Source organism: Equus przewalskii, chromosome 1, assembly GCF_037783145.1.
Source record: "Equus przewalskii isolate Varuska chromosome 1, EquPr2, whole genome shotgun sequence".
Taxonomy (NCBI): Eukaryota; Metazoa; Chordata; class Mammalia; order Perissodactyla; family Equidae; genus Equus; species Equus przewalskii.
In genome coordinates, this window is record NC_091831.1 from 78,368,256 (window position 1) to 78,381,676 (window position 13,421).

General features: G+C 37.7%; 1 protein-coding gene across 2 annotated transcripts in view; it reads left to right on the top strand.

The window, feature by feature from the left end:
- The window catches only part of PCNX2 (pecanex 2), a 281,662-nt gene that overhangs the window by 208,374 nt on the left and 59,867 nt on the right, over window positions 1–13,421 (top strand). For both annotated transcript variants that reach the window (XR_011538712.1, XM_008527506.2), the window contains exon 24: window positions 11,748–11,806. Coding sequence is in view for 1 of the 2 variants with exons in the window: in XM_008527506.2 (XP_008525728.2) it covers window positions 11,748–11,806 (59 nt within the window). In the remaining variant the exon portion in view is untranslated. The remainder of the gene's footprint in view (window positions 1–11,747; window positions 11,807–13,421) is intronic.

Here is a 13,421-nt window from a genome sequence, read left to right on the forward strand (position 1 = left end):
ATTGGTATCCATTGTTAGTTATTACATAGAAATACATTTCATTTTTGTATACTTATCTGGTACCCTGAAACTTAACTGAACTCACTTACTAATTCTGAGAGCTTTCTTTCTTTCTTTCTTCCTTTTTTTTTTTTGTAGCTTTCTTGGAATTTTCTACTAGATAATCATGTCATCTGCAAATATGTGCTTTTTTTCTTTCTGTACTGTGTGCCTTTTATTGCTTTTCTTGCCTTACTGCACTGGCTAAAACATCTATGTTGAATAAGAATGGTTAAAGTAGATGTCCTTGCATTGTTCCCAATCTTATGGGAAAAGCATTCAGTCTTTCACCATTAAGTATAATGTTAGCTGTAGGGTTTTTTTGTTTTTTTGGTTTTTTTTGAGGAAGATTAGCCCTGAGCTAACATCTGCCTCCAATCCTATTCTTTTTGCTGGGGAAGACTGGCCCTGAGCTAACATCTGTGCCCATCTTCCTCTACTTTATATTTGGGACACCTGCCAGAGCATGGCTTGACAAACTGCATAGGTCTGCATCTGGGATCTGAATTGGCGAACCCCAGGCTGCTGAAGCGGAACATGTGAACTTAACCTCTGCACCACTGGCCAGCTGGTCTGGCCCCAGCTGTAGGTTTTTCATAGATGGTCTTTATCAGGTGAAGAAGTTTCTCTCTATTTTTATTTTTTCTGAGAGTTTTTCTTTTTCAGGAATTGTTTTTGGATTTTACCACCTGCTTTTTCCACATCAATTGACATGATCATGTGATGTTTCTTTTTTAGCCTGTGAGTATGGTGGATTACATTGACTGATTTTCATATACGGAACCAGCCTTGCATCCTTGAATAAACCCCACGTGGTCATGGTGTATAGTTCTTTTTATATGTTGTTTAATTCTATCTGCTAAGATGTTGTTAAGGATTTTTGCATCTGTATTCTTGGGGGATATTGGTTTGTAGTTTTATTTTTTTTATTCTGTCTACTTGAGGTTTTGGTATCAGGGTAGTACTAGCTTCATAAAATAAATTGAGAACCATCTCTTCCTTTTGTAATTTCTAGAGAAGATTGTGTATAATAGGTGTTGGTTCTTTTTTAAACATGTGATATAATTCTCCAGCAAAACCATCAATGCTTGGAGATTGTTTTGGGGAGTTTTTAAATTACCAATAGAATTCTCTTAATAGTTACAGGGCTATACAAATTATCTATTTCATAATGGGTGAATTGTGGTAATTAGTGTTTTTTCGGGAATTGGTCCATTTCATCTAACTTGTAAAATGTATGCATAGAAAGGTGCATATAGTAATCCCTATTTTCCTTTTGATGTCTGCAGGGTTGGTAATATATCCTGATATTGGTAATTTGTGTTTTCTCTCTTTTTTCTCCTTTGAGAGGCTTGCTAGAGATTTATCAACTTAATTGATGTTTTCAAAGAAAACATGTCTTTGTTCTTTGATTTTCTCTCTCTTTTTGTTGTTTGTCTTCATTTTCACTGACTTTTGCTCTTTACTTCTTTTCTTATTCTTTCTTTGGGCTTATTTTGCTCTTCTTTTTCTAGGTTCTTGAAGTGGAAGATTAAACAATTATTTTGTGACCTTTCCTTTTTTCTTATGTGTATATTTAGTGATGTAAGTTTCTCTTTCGATACTACTTTAGCAGTGTCCCACAAATTTTGATAAGTTGTGTTTTTATTTTCTTTCAGTTCAATGTATTTTCATTTCCATTTAATCTTTATCTTTGACCCATGGGTTATTTAGAATTGTGCTGTTTAGTTTCCAAATGTTTGGATATTTTTCTGTTATCTTTCAGTTATTGATTTCTAGTTCGAGTCCATTATGGGTGGAGAACACACTTGGTATTCTTTTAGTTCTTTTCAATTTGTGAGATTGTTTTATGTCCCAGGAAGTGGTCCACCTTGGTATATGCTCTTTGGGCACTTGAAAAGAATGCATAGACTGTTGTTGGGTTGAGTGGTCAATAAATGTTGATTATATACTATTAGTTGATGATATTGTTGAGTTCCCCTATATCCTTGTTGATTTTCTGTCTAGTCTTTCTATCAATTGTTGAGAGATGGGTGTTGAAGTCTCCAACTATAATTGTGGATTTGTCTACTTCTTTCTGTTCTGTCGGCTTTTGGTTGACATATTTTGCAACCTCATTGTTTGCTGCATGCATATTTAGGATTAACATGTTTTCTTCATGGAATAATTCTTTTATCATTTTGTCTCTGTGTTTGGTAAATTTCTTTGCTATTGAGTCTTCTTTATCTGATATAAATATAGCCATTCCTAATTTTCTGTGATTAATGTATGCAAAATATATCTTTTTCCATTTTTTTACTTTCAACTGGCCTACCTCACTATATTTGAAGTATGCTTCTTGTAGAAAGCATGTCATTGGGTCATGTTTTTAATTCACTTTGCCAATCTCTGTCTTAGTGTATTTAGAACATTTACATTTAATGTAATTATTGATGTATTAGAGCTTAGGTCTGCCATTTAATTTTTTGCTTTTTGTTTGCTCTGTTTGTCATTCTCCTGTTTGTTTTCTTCCTGTCTTCTTTTGTGTTTCTTTAAAATTTTTTAGAATTCCATTTTGATTTATTTCTCAAATCAATAACAAGTTTTGAGTGTATCAATTAATGATTGCTCTAGGCATTATATTATATATAAATGACTTATCAAAGTGTACTGGTATTGTCATTTTACCAATTCAAGCAAAGTGCAAAGACCTTACCTTCCTTTCATGTCCTCTTACTCTCCCCTATTTCTAATATAATGTCATAAATATTTTCTCTACATACATTTAGAACCTCATTGACAGTTTTATAATTTTTGCTTCAACTATAAAATGTAATTTAGAAGAGACATGAGAAGAAGGAATGTCTATTATATTTGCTCATATTTTGCTTATCTTGTTCTTCCTCCTTGATGTTCCAAGGTTCATCCTTTTATTGTATCCTTTCTTTTTAGAGAACTTCCTGTGTCTATTATTTTGGGTAGATCGCCTATTGACAAATTCTCTTAGTTTTCCTTCATCTGAGAATGTCTGTTTCTTCTTCATTCCAGATGGATATTTTCACTGGATATAGGATTTTGGGTTGACAGTTCTTTTCTTTTGGCACTTGAAAATATTGTGCTATTTTCTTCTGAGACTGTTCATTCTTTTTCAGTCTATTTTCTCTCTGTTGTTCAGATTATGTAATATTCATTGTTCTGTCTTCCAGTTCGTTGATTCTTTTCTCTGTCCCCTTCATTCTGCTATTGAGTCCTTCTGCTGTTTTAAATTTTTTATTGTATTTCTTTTACTTATAAAATTTCTATTTGACTCTATATCTTCTATTTCTTTGCTGAGACTTTCTATTTTTTTGCTGAGATTTTATTTTTTCATTTTTTTCAAAAGTGTTCTTAATTGCTCATTGAAACGTTTTTGTGATGACTAATTTTAAATCTTTGTCAGATAATTTTCTCATTTCTGTTATCTCAGTGTTGGCATCTATTAGTTGTCTTTTTTCGTTCACTTTGAGATCCTCCTGTTTCTTATAATGACAAGTAATTTTCTATTGAAATCTGGACATTCTGGGTATTATTTAAACCTCTGTTTCAACTGGCTTTCTCGGGCACCACTCTGGCAGGACAAAGGGGGCCACCGCTTTGTTACTTCCAGGTGGTGTTAGAAGCCCGGATTCCCCACTCAGCTTCTCTTGACGCCTGCAATGGGGAAAGTTGCTTGTTGGGGGTGAGAGTTCAGACTTCCCACTAGACCTTCGCTAATACTCCCCTGGATGAGAGGGAGTAAAGTAGTTTGTTACCGCTCTCCATGTGGCCTCCTTACCCCAGGCAACTATGAAAATCCAAACTCTGTACTGGGCCTTCTGACACCATCCCAGCGGGAGGAGAAGGAGCACTTCATTACTGCCTCGCAAGGGTGGAAGTCTAGGTTCTCCATTCAGCCTTTGCTAGTGTGGGTTAGGTGGGGCCACAGTTTTTTCTGTGGTGTTTGGCTGGAATAGCGATGTTATTGTCTAAAAGGTTTCTATCTTACTAGGCTACTCCTTTCCTCATTCTTAGGCTAGAAAGTGTGTGGTTTTGTTGGAGTTTTCATTTCTGCCCCTGTTGGTGTTTCTGGGTGCAGTTTCTGGGATATATGAGGCAAAAACAAAACCCAGGGGACTTACCTCAGTATCCTTCCTGGGTCCCACAGTCCTTGGATGATCTGCCTTCTTCTCTTTACCTTTTAGAAGGTATTTTTATTATATATAATATTCAGGGGTTTGGTTATACTTAGTGGGAAGAACAGGGAAGATCATATTAACTCCATCTTCTGAGAAGACTACAACAAACCTGCATTTATTCATTCATGCTTAGGTCCGTCCCCTGCATATTTGTATGGTGAGTATTATGACTACGCAATGTGGTGGACACCAGTATAATGAGGTGTTCTTTCACTGCAGGCCTCAAATAGACTTTCAGGAAATAGACTTTCACACTAACATTAGTGGTTAGGAGAATTGCCTCATTTTGCCCATATGGCTACATGTGAGCACACATATTGGTTTATATAGAGTCCTAGAAATGTCACCTTTAGGTAGGCTGAACACAGTGCAGTTACTGAATATGTTTTACAGATTTTCTGTAGGAGACGAGAGCAGATCAGAAAAGAGTCAAGAAAATGCAAACAGAGCGCAAAAAGGCTAGTTCAAAATAAGTCATGATGGGATCCTCATCAAGAGGGTGGTGTAAAGTTTGGTAAGCTTTATAAGCATAGAATGAAGAAAATGGAGTTGAATTCAATTTTGTAATTTAAAACTGAATTACCTCCAAAAGCTGTGTAACTGAAGTATCTTTCTATCCCTAATGAAAATCTGGTTTTGAAATTTTCGGTACAAGAGATGTAGATTAGAGATTCTCAAAACTTTCTCCTCCTACAAGTGCCGAGAAATGGTAGATAGTAAAATCCCTTCTCGATGCTTATTTGAGCACGGCAAGAATGTTAGCAAATTCCCAAGGGCTGGAAAAAAGAGGGAGCAGAAGCAGCAAAACCACTGCCGCTGTGTGGGAAGGGTCGGGGTGGGAGGGAATCAGGGTTGCGGGTCTCAGGAATTTAGCGGCTGAGATGTAAAAGCCTATGTCAGGTTGGGCGTTGAGGCCTTGGTTCTACAGAGGCAGAAAGTTTGAACGGACTTTTCTACATAAAGCCAAAACCCTTGGAGGGCTTCTCCCTCAGTGAAGGAGAACTCTCAACACGGACAAGGAAGCTCAGCTGTGTCAGCCAGAGATCAGAATGGGAACAAGTCTCCACTGTGAGTGTGCAAGGCTATGCCTGTGCCACGTGTGGATTTGGCGTTCAAAACTATACTCCCTGTGTCTGGAAATCCTCAAGTTGAGACAGTAACATCAAAATGGTACTTGTATATCATACCCCTGGAGTAACTGACAGAGGCACATGTGAACTTCTTCTCGAGGGACACATCCTCACCTAATCCCACAGCTGAACACCCACTGGAAGCGGGCTCTCAATCTGATCCCACAAAACATAGGAGAAAAATAGTCATCATGGATGAGAGTCAGCAAACAAAATAAACAGCAGACTTAGACCCTCCAAAGCTCTAGATAAATAAATGAATAAATTGTACGCACATTTAGAATGAAAAGTCATATAAGAAGAAATAAAAACATAAGGTCAAGATGCTATCAAAAATGACAAATTGGAACAAATAGAGCTTAAAAATATAAATGTGTACAGTAATTAAAATGTATAGTATAACAGGTAAATTAAGTAGTCAAACAGAGCTGAACTGGAAAGCATTCTAAGAAAATTGCCAAGAATACAGCAGAGAAAGATGAAGATATGATAAATATTCCAGAAGGGCTAAGAGATATGAAAGATGCCAACTAGAAGTCTAGAAGCAGTTTTTGGGAGAAGGTATAGAACAAATAAGGAGAAGCATAGTTTCAAGAGAAAATAATGTGAATTTTTCAAAATTGATGAAAGATATGAATTCTTAGACTCAGGAATCTAACAAGTCATGACCATAATAAAAAAAATAAACCCACATTTCTAAACACAATAGTGAAGTTTCAGAGCGTTAATAACAACCAAGAAAAGATCTTAAAAGCATTCAGAAACAACAGAAAAATACTTGCTAAGTAATAATAGAATGACTGATATGTCGACAAAAATAATCCATAACCAATCTATAAATGAAAATTTGGGTGAGTTTATTCTGAGCTTAAATCTTAGGATTATAACCCGGGAGAGTCTTTCCACAAAGGAACAGAGCACTCCAAAGAAGTGGGGGTATACAGGGTGGTTATATACTCTCAAAGAGTATGTTTCACATATGATTGAATTGTCCCTTTTACAATAGTCACGAGGCTGCTCTGTCAGCACAGCGATTGACGGAAACGGCAGATAGGTCTGCTGTCTCAGTGAGCGCCGCCGGATGGCAGGTGTGTTGCCTCTGGCTGGGGGGGTCACAGATGAGCGCTGCAATCAGTTCCCAGCCTAAAGAAAGATGCTTAATCTTTAAGGAGATGCCAACATTGCGAGGGGGAGAGAAGTTGCACCTTTATCTCAAGGGCCTTTTGCTCTTGCCATAGGAAATCTCTAAAGCAGATATACAATGCATGCTCAACAGCCTTGGTCAGGCCCTTTTGGAAAGACAAGGTCAGGCCGAATTAGGTTTACACCAAATGGCTTCCTCATATTCTCCAATATATCCTATTACTTGCCATTTTTATTTGTCAGATAGGAGACTTCTAAATAGAGACAATAGAGGAATATATGTAGTTGTGTTCTTATTTTCCACTGTAATTATTCATATTTTCGCTCTCTCCCTGCCTCTTTTCTTCCTTTCACCTTTTTTTCTTCTTTTTTTGGTAAATCATTCTTGTTAGATGTTTGTATTTTCTTATGTGTGGGTGGTTATTTAACTACTGAGCTCCATCTGTTTAATAGTTGTAAGTCTATTTTGTTCTTCTCTTTCTTCTTTAGTTAGTTTTAGTATGTTGTACTTTTATAGGACATTACTTATTTCATTTGTTTTCACATTTATTGGGAGAGAGTTGTTCATGGGCTTACCTTTTGATTTATGACTTTATAGTATTGCTTTTGTGATTTTATAATCAGATGATAATGTAATGTGTTTAAAAACAAAGAAACAATCAAATTAGATAATAACATAAACTATTAAGTTAGGATATGACCAAATACATCTCAGCAAATGCAAAGACACAAGTAAAATATATTGACTCAGAAAAGTTGAAAATAAGACAATGGGTGGAAGTATTAAGCAAATGAAAACAAATGAAAGCAGAGGTTGTGGTTTAAAAATAAACACAGACGAATTTGGGATAAAACTCATTAGGATCAAGATCATTTTATAATGATGAAGATTAAAATTCACAATGAAGATATGTTATAAATATCAGTGCATTAATTCACAAAGAAAAATTCATAAAGAAAAGAATAAAAAGAAATTTGATAAGACGTAGAAACACAGTAGGGGTAGGAACTGTAATTCAGTTTCCTCAGTTCATGACCAATCAAGTAATCAAAAATTAGGTAAGGATATAGGTTAGTTAGATTCCCAAATAGAGACCTAAATAACTAATTAATAATGTAGTTCTAATATGTATTATGGAACACACACACTTACATGTACATACAGGAAATGGGATATACCTTTTCAAGTGCCCATGGAATATTAACAAACACTGATTATATATTAGGCAATTAAAAGAATCCCCTCCCCTTTTCATAATTTCTACAAGCTATAACAGTAGTTTAATTCCTAGTAATGACATTCTAGGTAATTAAGAGCAGTCTTCCCTAATGAGGGCACCAAAAGAGAAATGGATGAAATATAAAGAAAAAACCCATAACTTTCTTAAAACCTTCAAGGTACTGAAGAGTTTAGGCCAAAATCCAGGAGAAGGCAAGCACCCAGCACTTACACCCATTTTCACCCCAAGAGCATCTGCTGACCTGGAAGAAGGAATAGCCACACTGAACTATGCTTTGTGGTCTTGAAAGGCAAGTGGAAAGAAAGTCAAAGCTCAGTCCCATCTGAGGTAACCATGTTGACAAAGACCCCCACCTTTAATTTAGGATTCCAAACAGCTGTCTCCTAAGGTACCGGGGAACCAGAACTAAGCCAGGCCTCCCAGACGGCTGAGCTCGGGAATAGCCCACCTTGCCACCTGCACAATACAGTACCCTCAGGAGATTCTTCTTATGGCAAGTCCTTCGGAAGCACATGGCGACCCAGGAGCTCGAAGAGCACCATTGGCTTTGAGAGAACTAACGTGGCTGTCAGTGGCAGCAAAAATGAAAGATGAAAAACAAACTCAGGTGAACCTCGAGTATATATTCAACTTAAAAGGTGACAGCGTCCTTCTGTTTGAGCTCTGGCTGCTTTCTCGTTGTCCAGATTTCTCTAAGGCTGCCCTGCCCATGAATAGAAGGATATAGTCCGTTTGTAACTCCATCTTGGTTTGCCATATGAACAGACACCCATCAAACTTCTCACTCCAGCCAGTCACGCTTGCCCATCAAATAATGGGATTACTTCTACCGTAAATAGTCTGTGTGCACTGACAAATGGGAATTTGAAGCAGTATAATTAAGGAAATTACTCAAGTTATTTAAGCTCTTCTGATGAAACCATATAAGAGAGAAAGTTCTTGACTTAGGGAGACAGATCAGGAGGTGGGAAAGCAAAGTTTGAAGGGAGGAAACTGGCTTTTCTATCTGCATTTCATCTTAACATCAGGGAGAGACGCTTTGGAGTAAGTCGACTTCTCTAGAAAGAACTATTATTAGACTCTTTGCCTGTGGTCCTCAGGACAACGTTGCCTAGCAATTCACAGTGACTTTGCCAGGCAGGTGTTAAGAAGCATACGTGTGCAGATGCACCAGCATTCTGTAGTCCCCCTGAGACTGGGGAGTGAGATACAGCCCCCATTTTCTCTTTGAGCAACAGAATTGATGTTCATGCAATAGGACAGTTAAGGCAGAAATCCAATTACTGAGTTAATTAGCACCTTTGAGTGGTAAGCACCAGATTTACAGGAGGAAAGCACTGGAGAAAAGCTCAAATTACCCAGTATGGCTGGCAGTTCACCTTCTTAGAGTCTGGTGGAGAGCCAGAGGCTCTGGGGTGCACAGGCAGCTTAGCTTAGTTATTGCTCATCAGAATTTAGAGCACCCTGCGTTATGTAGCCTTTTGAAAAGATAGCTTTCCAGTTAACATAGTTTTAGAAGGTGTTTTAATTCCCTAAGGAGTCTGGTAAATGACTTTCTTTTGGCTCAATCCCACTTTAAAAATTATTTATTCTGCTGCTGAAAATTCCATTTGTCCTAGGTCTTAAGGTGAAATTAAAATTCCATTTAGGGACCAACTATGCCAACATGGGATTTCAGCCTTCATTAGAAGGAAATTTTGTTGTTTGCTTCATATTCTGCCACCCTGGGCTCTTTTATTTTCAAAGCTGATCTCGGGGTATTTAGAAGGAAAACTGAAGCAGTAACAGAACAGCATGCTGGAGCTAGCAGCCTTTTTGAGATGCCATGGAATGCTTCTTCTCTTCAGCCCGTCTGTGGAGTCTGTTCCAGGAAGCTCAAACAGGATCTGACCTAGATGGTTCTCAAATATCTGAGAAGCGCAAGGAAAAGTAAATACGTTTTTTTTTTCTGGAGACAAACTTTCTCATTTATTCAAATTGCAGTTCCATCTAAGTATCTTTTCATCTCTTCTGATTCCCAAGAGACAAGTTCACAAAAGAAGTCTACAGTCTGAGGTTTCTTCTTAAGCATCATTACCAACAAGTGCTCATCATGTATTAAATCATACTCAGTATGTCAACGATCATGTTTCAATGTTATCTTGTAGCAGCTAGTGCCCTTTCTTCTTAGCAGGTATCATGAGAGAACAAAACTTCAGAAACAGTGTTAGCTTTGACTATTCCTTTATTCATTCAACGGATGTTTATTGAGGGACTACAACATGCGAGGTGTGAGCAAAAATCTTGCCCTCGTAGTACATGGTCTGGTGTAAGAGGCAGACAGCATCAAATAATTGCACAAAGAAGTGTATGACGTAGTGTGGAGTAAAGGCTCCAGAGCCCGCTGACCTGGGCTCAGATCCTGGCTCTGCCACCTATTAGCTCTGTGACTTTGGGCACGTTACTTTATCTCACTGTGTCGTAGGTTCCCCCTCGGTGAGAGTGGGTATAATAGTAGCATCTACGTCATAAGGTAGTTGTGCGGCTATAATGAGTTAATACGTGTAAAGTACTTACACAAGGAAGTGCTACCTAAGCATAAGCTGTCATCATTATTAGTAATATTAACCTTGACTGGTGCTCCAAAGGAGAGGCCCAGTGTGTGAAAGAGCACATGACACACGAATGTGACCTAGAGCAGGCATCAGGGAAGTCTTCCCTGAGAAAGTGATACTTGAGCTAGACTTGAAGGATGAGCTGAGTCCGGGAGGAAAAGTGGGTGGGACTGGAAATGGAGTACTCCTCGTGGAGGACTCAGCAGCTGTAAAGGATGGAGGGCAGGGAGGGTGACAGAAGTAGGGAGTTGGGCCGTGTTGAAGGCATGGAAAACGAAGGCTGGTGTGGTTGGAGCATAGAAAGCAAAGGGCAGAGTGATGGCAATGGCAGGGGACAGGCAAGCTAAAGGTCAGTTTTTTCACAAACACTAATAGGACCCTTGTTATGTTGAAATTTATATGTAACCCTATGGTGAATGATATATTTTTAGTGAAAGCCCTTTCTTAATGGTTTAGGTTAAACCATATGAAAGTGCCATTTTGTAGGTCACAAACGTTGGATAATATCAACTCCATATGGTTGATGTCAATTTCATATTCCCTCTTCAAAGGATGACAAGACCACCAATCAATATGTGAAATAAAAAGACAAAGCTGGTCAGGTACAGTTTCTCTGAGCACAGCAGACTGTTGCACTTATAAAGGGTTTTCGGGACATGCAAAGTTCAAGGACTGTGACGGTTTAGAGGCACGAGTGGGTATCTGCACAGGCAGTTACTTTGGGAGACTGTTGTTGATCGGTCACCCCTCAGAAGTCTGGAGTGAGTCTCTCCCTCCCTGGCTGACTTTCAGAAGCAAGGGTCAGCCGTGGATTGGCTGGCCTGCAAAAGCTGTGAACTGAGATGAGTTGTCATAATTGAAGAGGTTTAAAACTGGTTCTTGTGGCCACTTGTTACCATGGTTACAGACAATTCATCTTCTCCTAAGTTGGTGAGAGCTATTTTTATTCTCGTGGTGCAACCTAAGAAAGGCCTTTAAGAACGTGCCCAGCTCTTGAAAACAAGTGGTGGAGACGTTGACGACTCACCATGATTTTCTGGAATCAATTTGAAAAGAAAGATGCTTGTGTGTGCACTGCTCTCAGGTTCTGAAAGTGAGTGACATTTCACTGGCAGGTCAAGTGCTTGCATCTATTTTGTGGACCCAGTGCTCAAAACTGATAGAAGGCACAAAGCCATTCTCCTTAAACCTTTGATAGTCATCTCTTCCCTCCACGTCTCTTGTACTTTCTCTCCCTTCTTTACATGAGACCCCTCTCTTCCTGCAGCATTGCCAACTGGACCAGTCATCCCGATATGTGAGCTCCATCTCCCCTGCATTTCCCAGTCACACAACTGATGCCCAAACCCACTAGCTCATTCATAGAGATCTAATCATGACCTTTTACCCTTTTGTGGCCCCTTCCAGTACAAGGCGTGTGGATAATTCCAACACAAGACTGGTTGTCCAAATTGAAAAAGATCCAGGTAAGAGGATATCTTCCTTCTCTTTTTTAAAACTGTTTATTCATTTTGTTGTATAGATGGATTTCTTCAGTCCAAAAAGGGGAATTCAGTACTCACTCTTTTTAATCATGGTGGAGACAATGCATTTATTGGTAAATATGCTAACTGGAAAAATGAAACTGTGCAGGTAGACTGATCAATCTTCCTGACTTGGTTTGGAAATGCACTCCTCCATTATTTAGAATTGACTAGGTACCCGTTCAGCATTGAATGACTTTTAATTAAAGACAGTTTAGTATGTGTATGATAAATGTCAAATACAGACTATAAACCTTGGTATTGGTCTTTTAGCAAAACATTCTTTGAAAAAACATCAACATTATGATGTCCACAAAAGCAAACCATTCCAAGATCCAGGCTCCAGAAGTCTTCCGAAACTTCATTCAACTTTAAGCTCTGGAAAGATTTACCTGCTAGAAAATTATTTTGCTTTTTCTTTTCATAATCTATCTCATTTTTAACCATTCTACCCCTTTTTTCCCTCATATCAGAATGCAAATTTTAACTGTTCTCTATTTTTATCCACCTCCCTCTCCCCCGGTGCCAAAAATTTTGTCTAGGAAGAATTGCATCATGCTCATTATCTGTATTTGAATGCATACACATGATTAATTTGAAATCATAATTTGAAATTTGAAATACCTGGAGAGGGGGCTTTATTTTTTGTAGAACTTTGTGTCAGTACAACTTGGGAGGGGCGATTGGGGTACAAATATCTCTGATGTGCAGCGGTGGGACTCTGTGGCATTGCAGGGCCGTTGATACAGGCATACGACAGTTTCACAAGTGCATCATGCCTCTAGTTATCCATAATTGTCGTCTCATTTTAATCTAATCATGCAGATGTGTGGTCAATGTGTTCTAAGAAGATCTCCACTTTTAATGGTTTAAATTGTTTTGTTTTGTTTAAACATCAAAGAGTTTGAACAATTAAACAAAAGTAAATTCTCTCATTCAGGCTTTTCTTTTAGAAGTGCCAGAGACCCAAAGTAATCTCTAATTAGCGTCTAATTAGATGCATGATGATTCGTCATAGAAAATGAATTTAATGGCAGGTCAGGCAGGCTTAATCTGCATAGGAGATTAAGCATCCTGATACTTTATTAAACTACATGACATGACTCAGCCCACAGAATGGTTTATTTCTTTCCATTAATCATAATTAGGTTATAAATGCACCGATTTCAATTCAGCTTTTAGCTATTATGAATGCCCGGCAAAGATATTCATAATTTGATCTTCTTATCATATATATTTCTCAAGAAGTCTGAGTTTTTTATATATATATGATTAAAAGCAACAAATGACATCTATATAATATGATAATTTATATCTGTGTATATATAACATATGTAAAAATGTATATTTGTATATAACATAATAGTAGCAATAATTGTTTATATTATATAATATATATAATATATGTATTATGTATTATATGTATTATATATGTATGTAATATATGTATTATATAATATACATATATAAATTGATGCCATTTATTGTCTGTAAATTATGCCTCGATGACTTTGATTTCAAAAAAACCCCTGGAGTTACTTGATGGGTATGTTCTTAA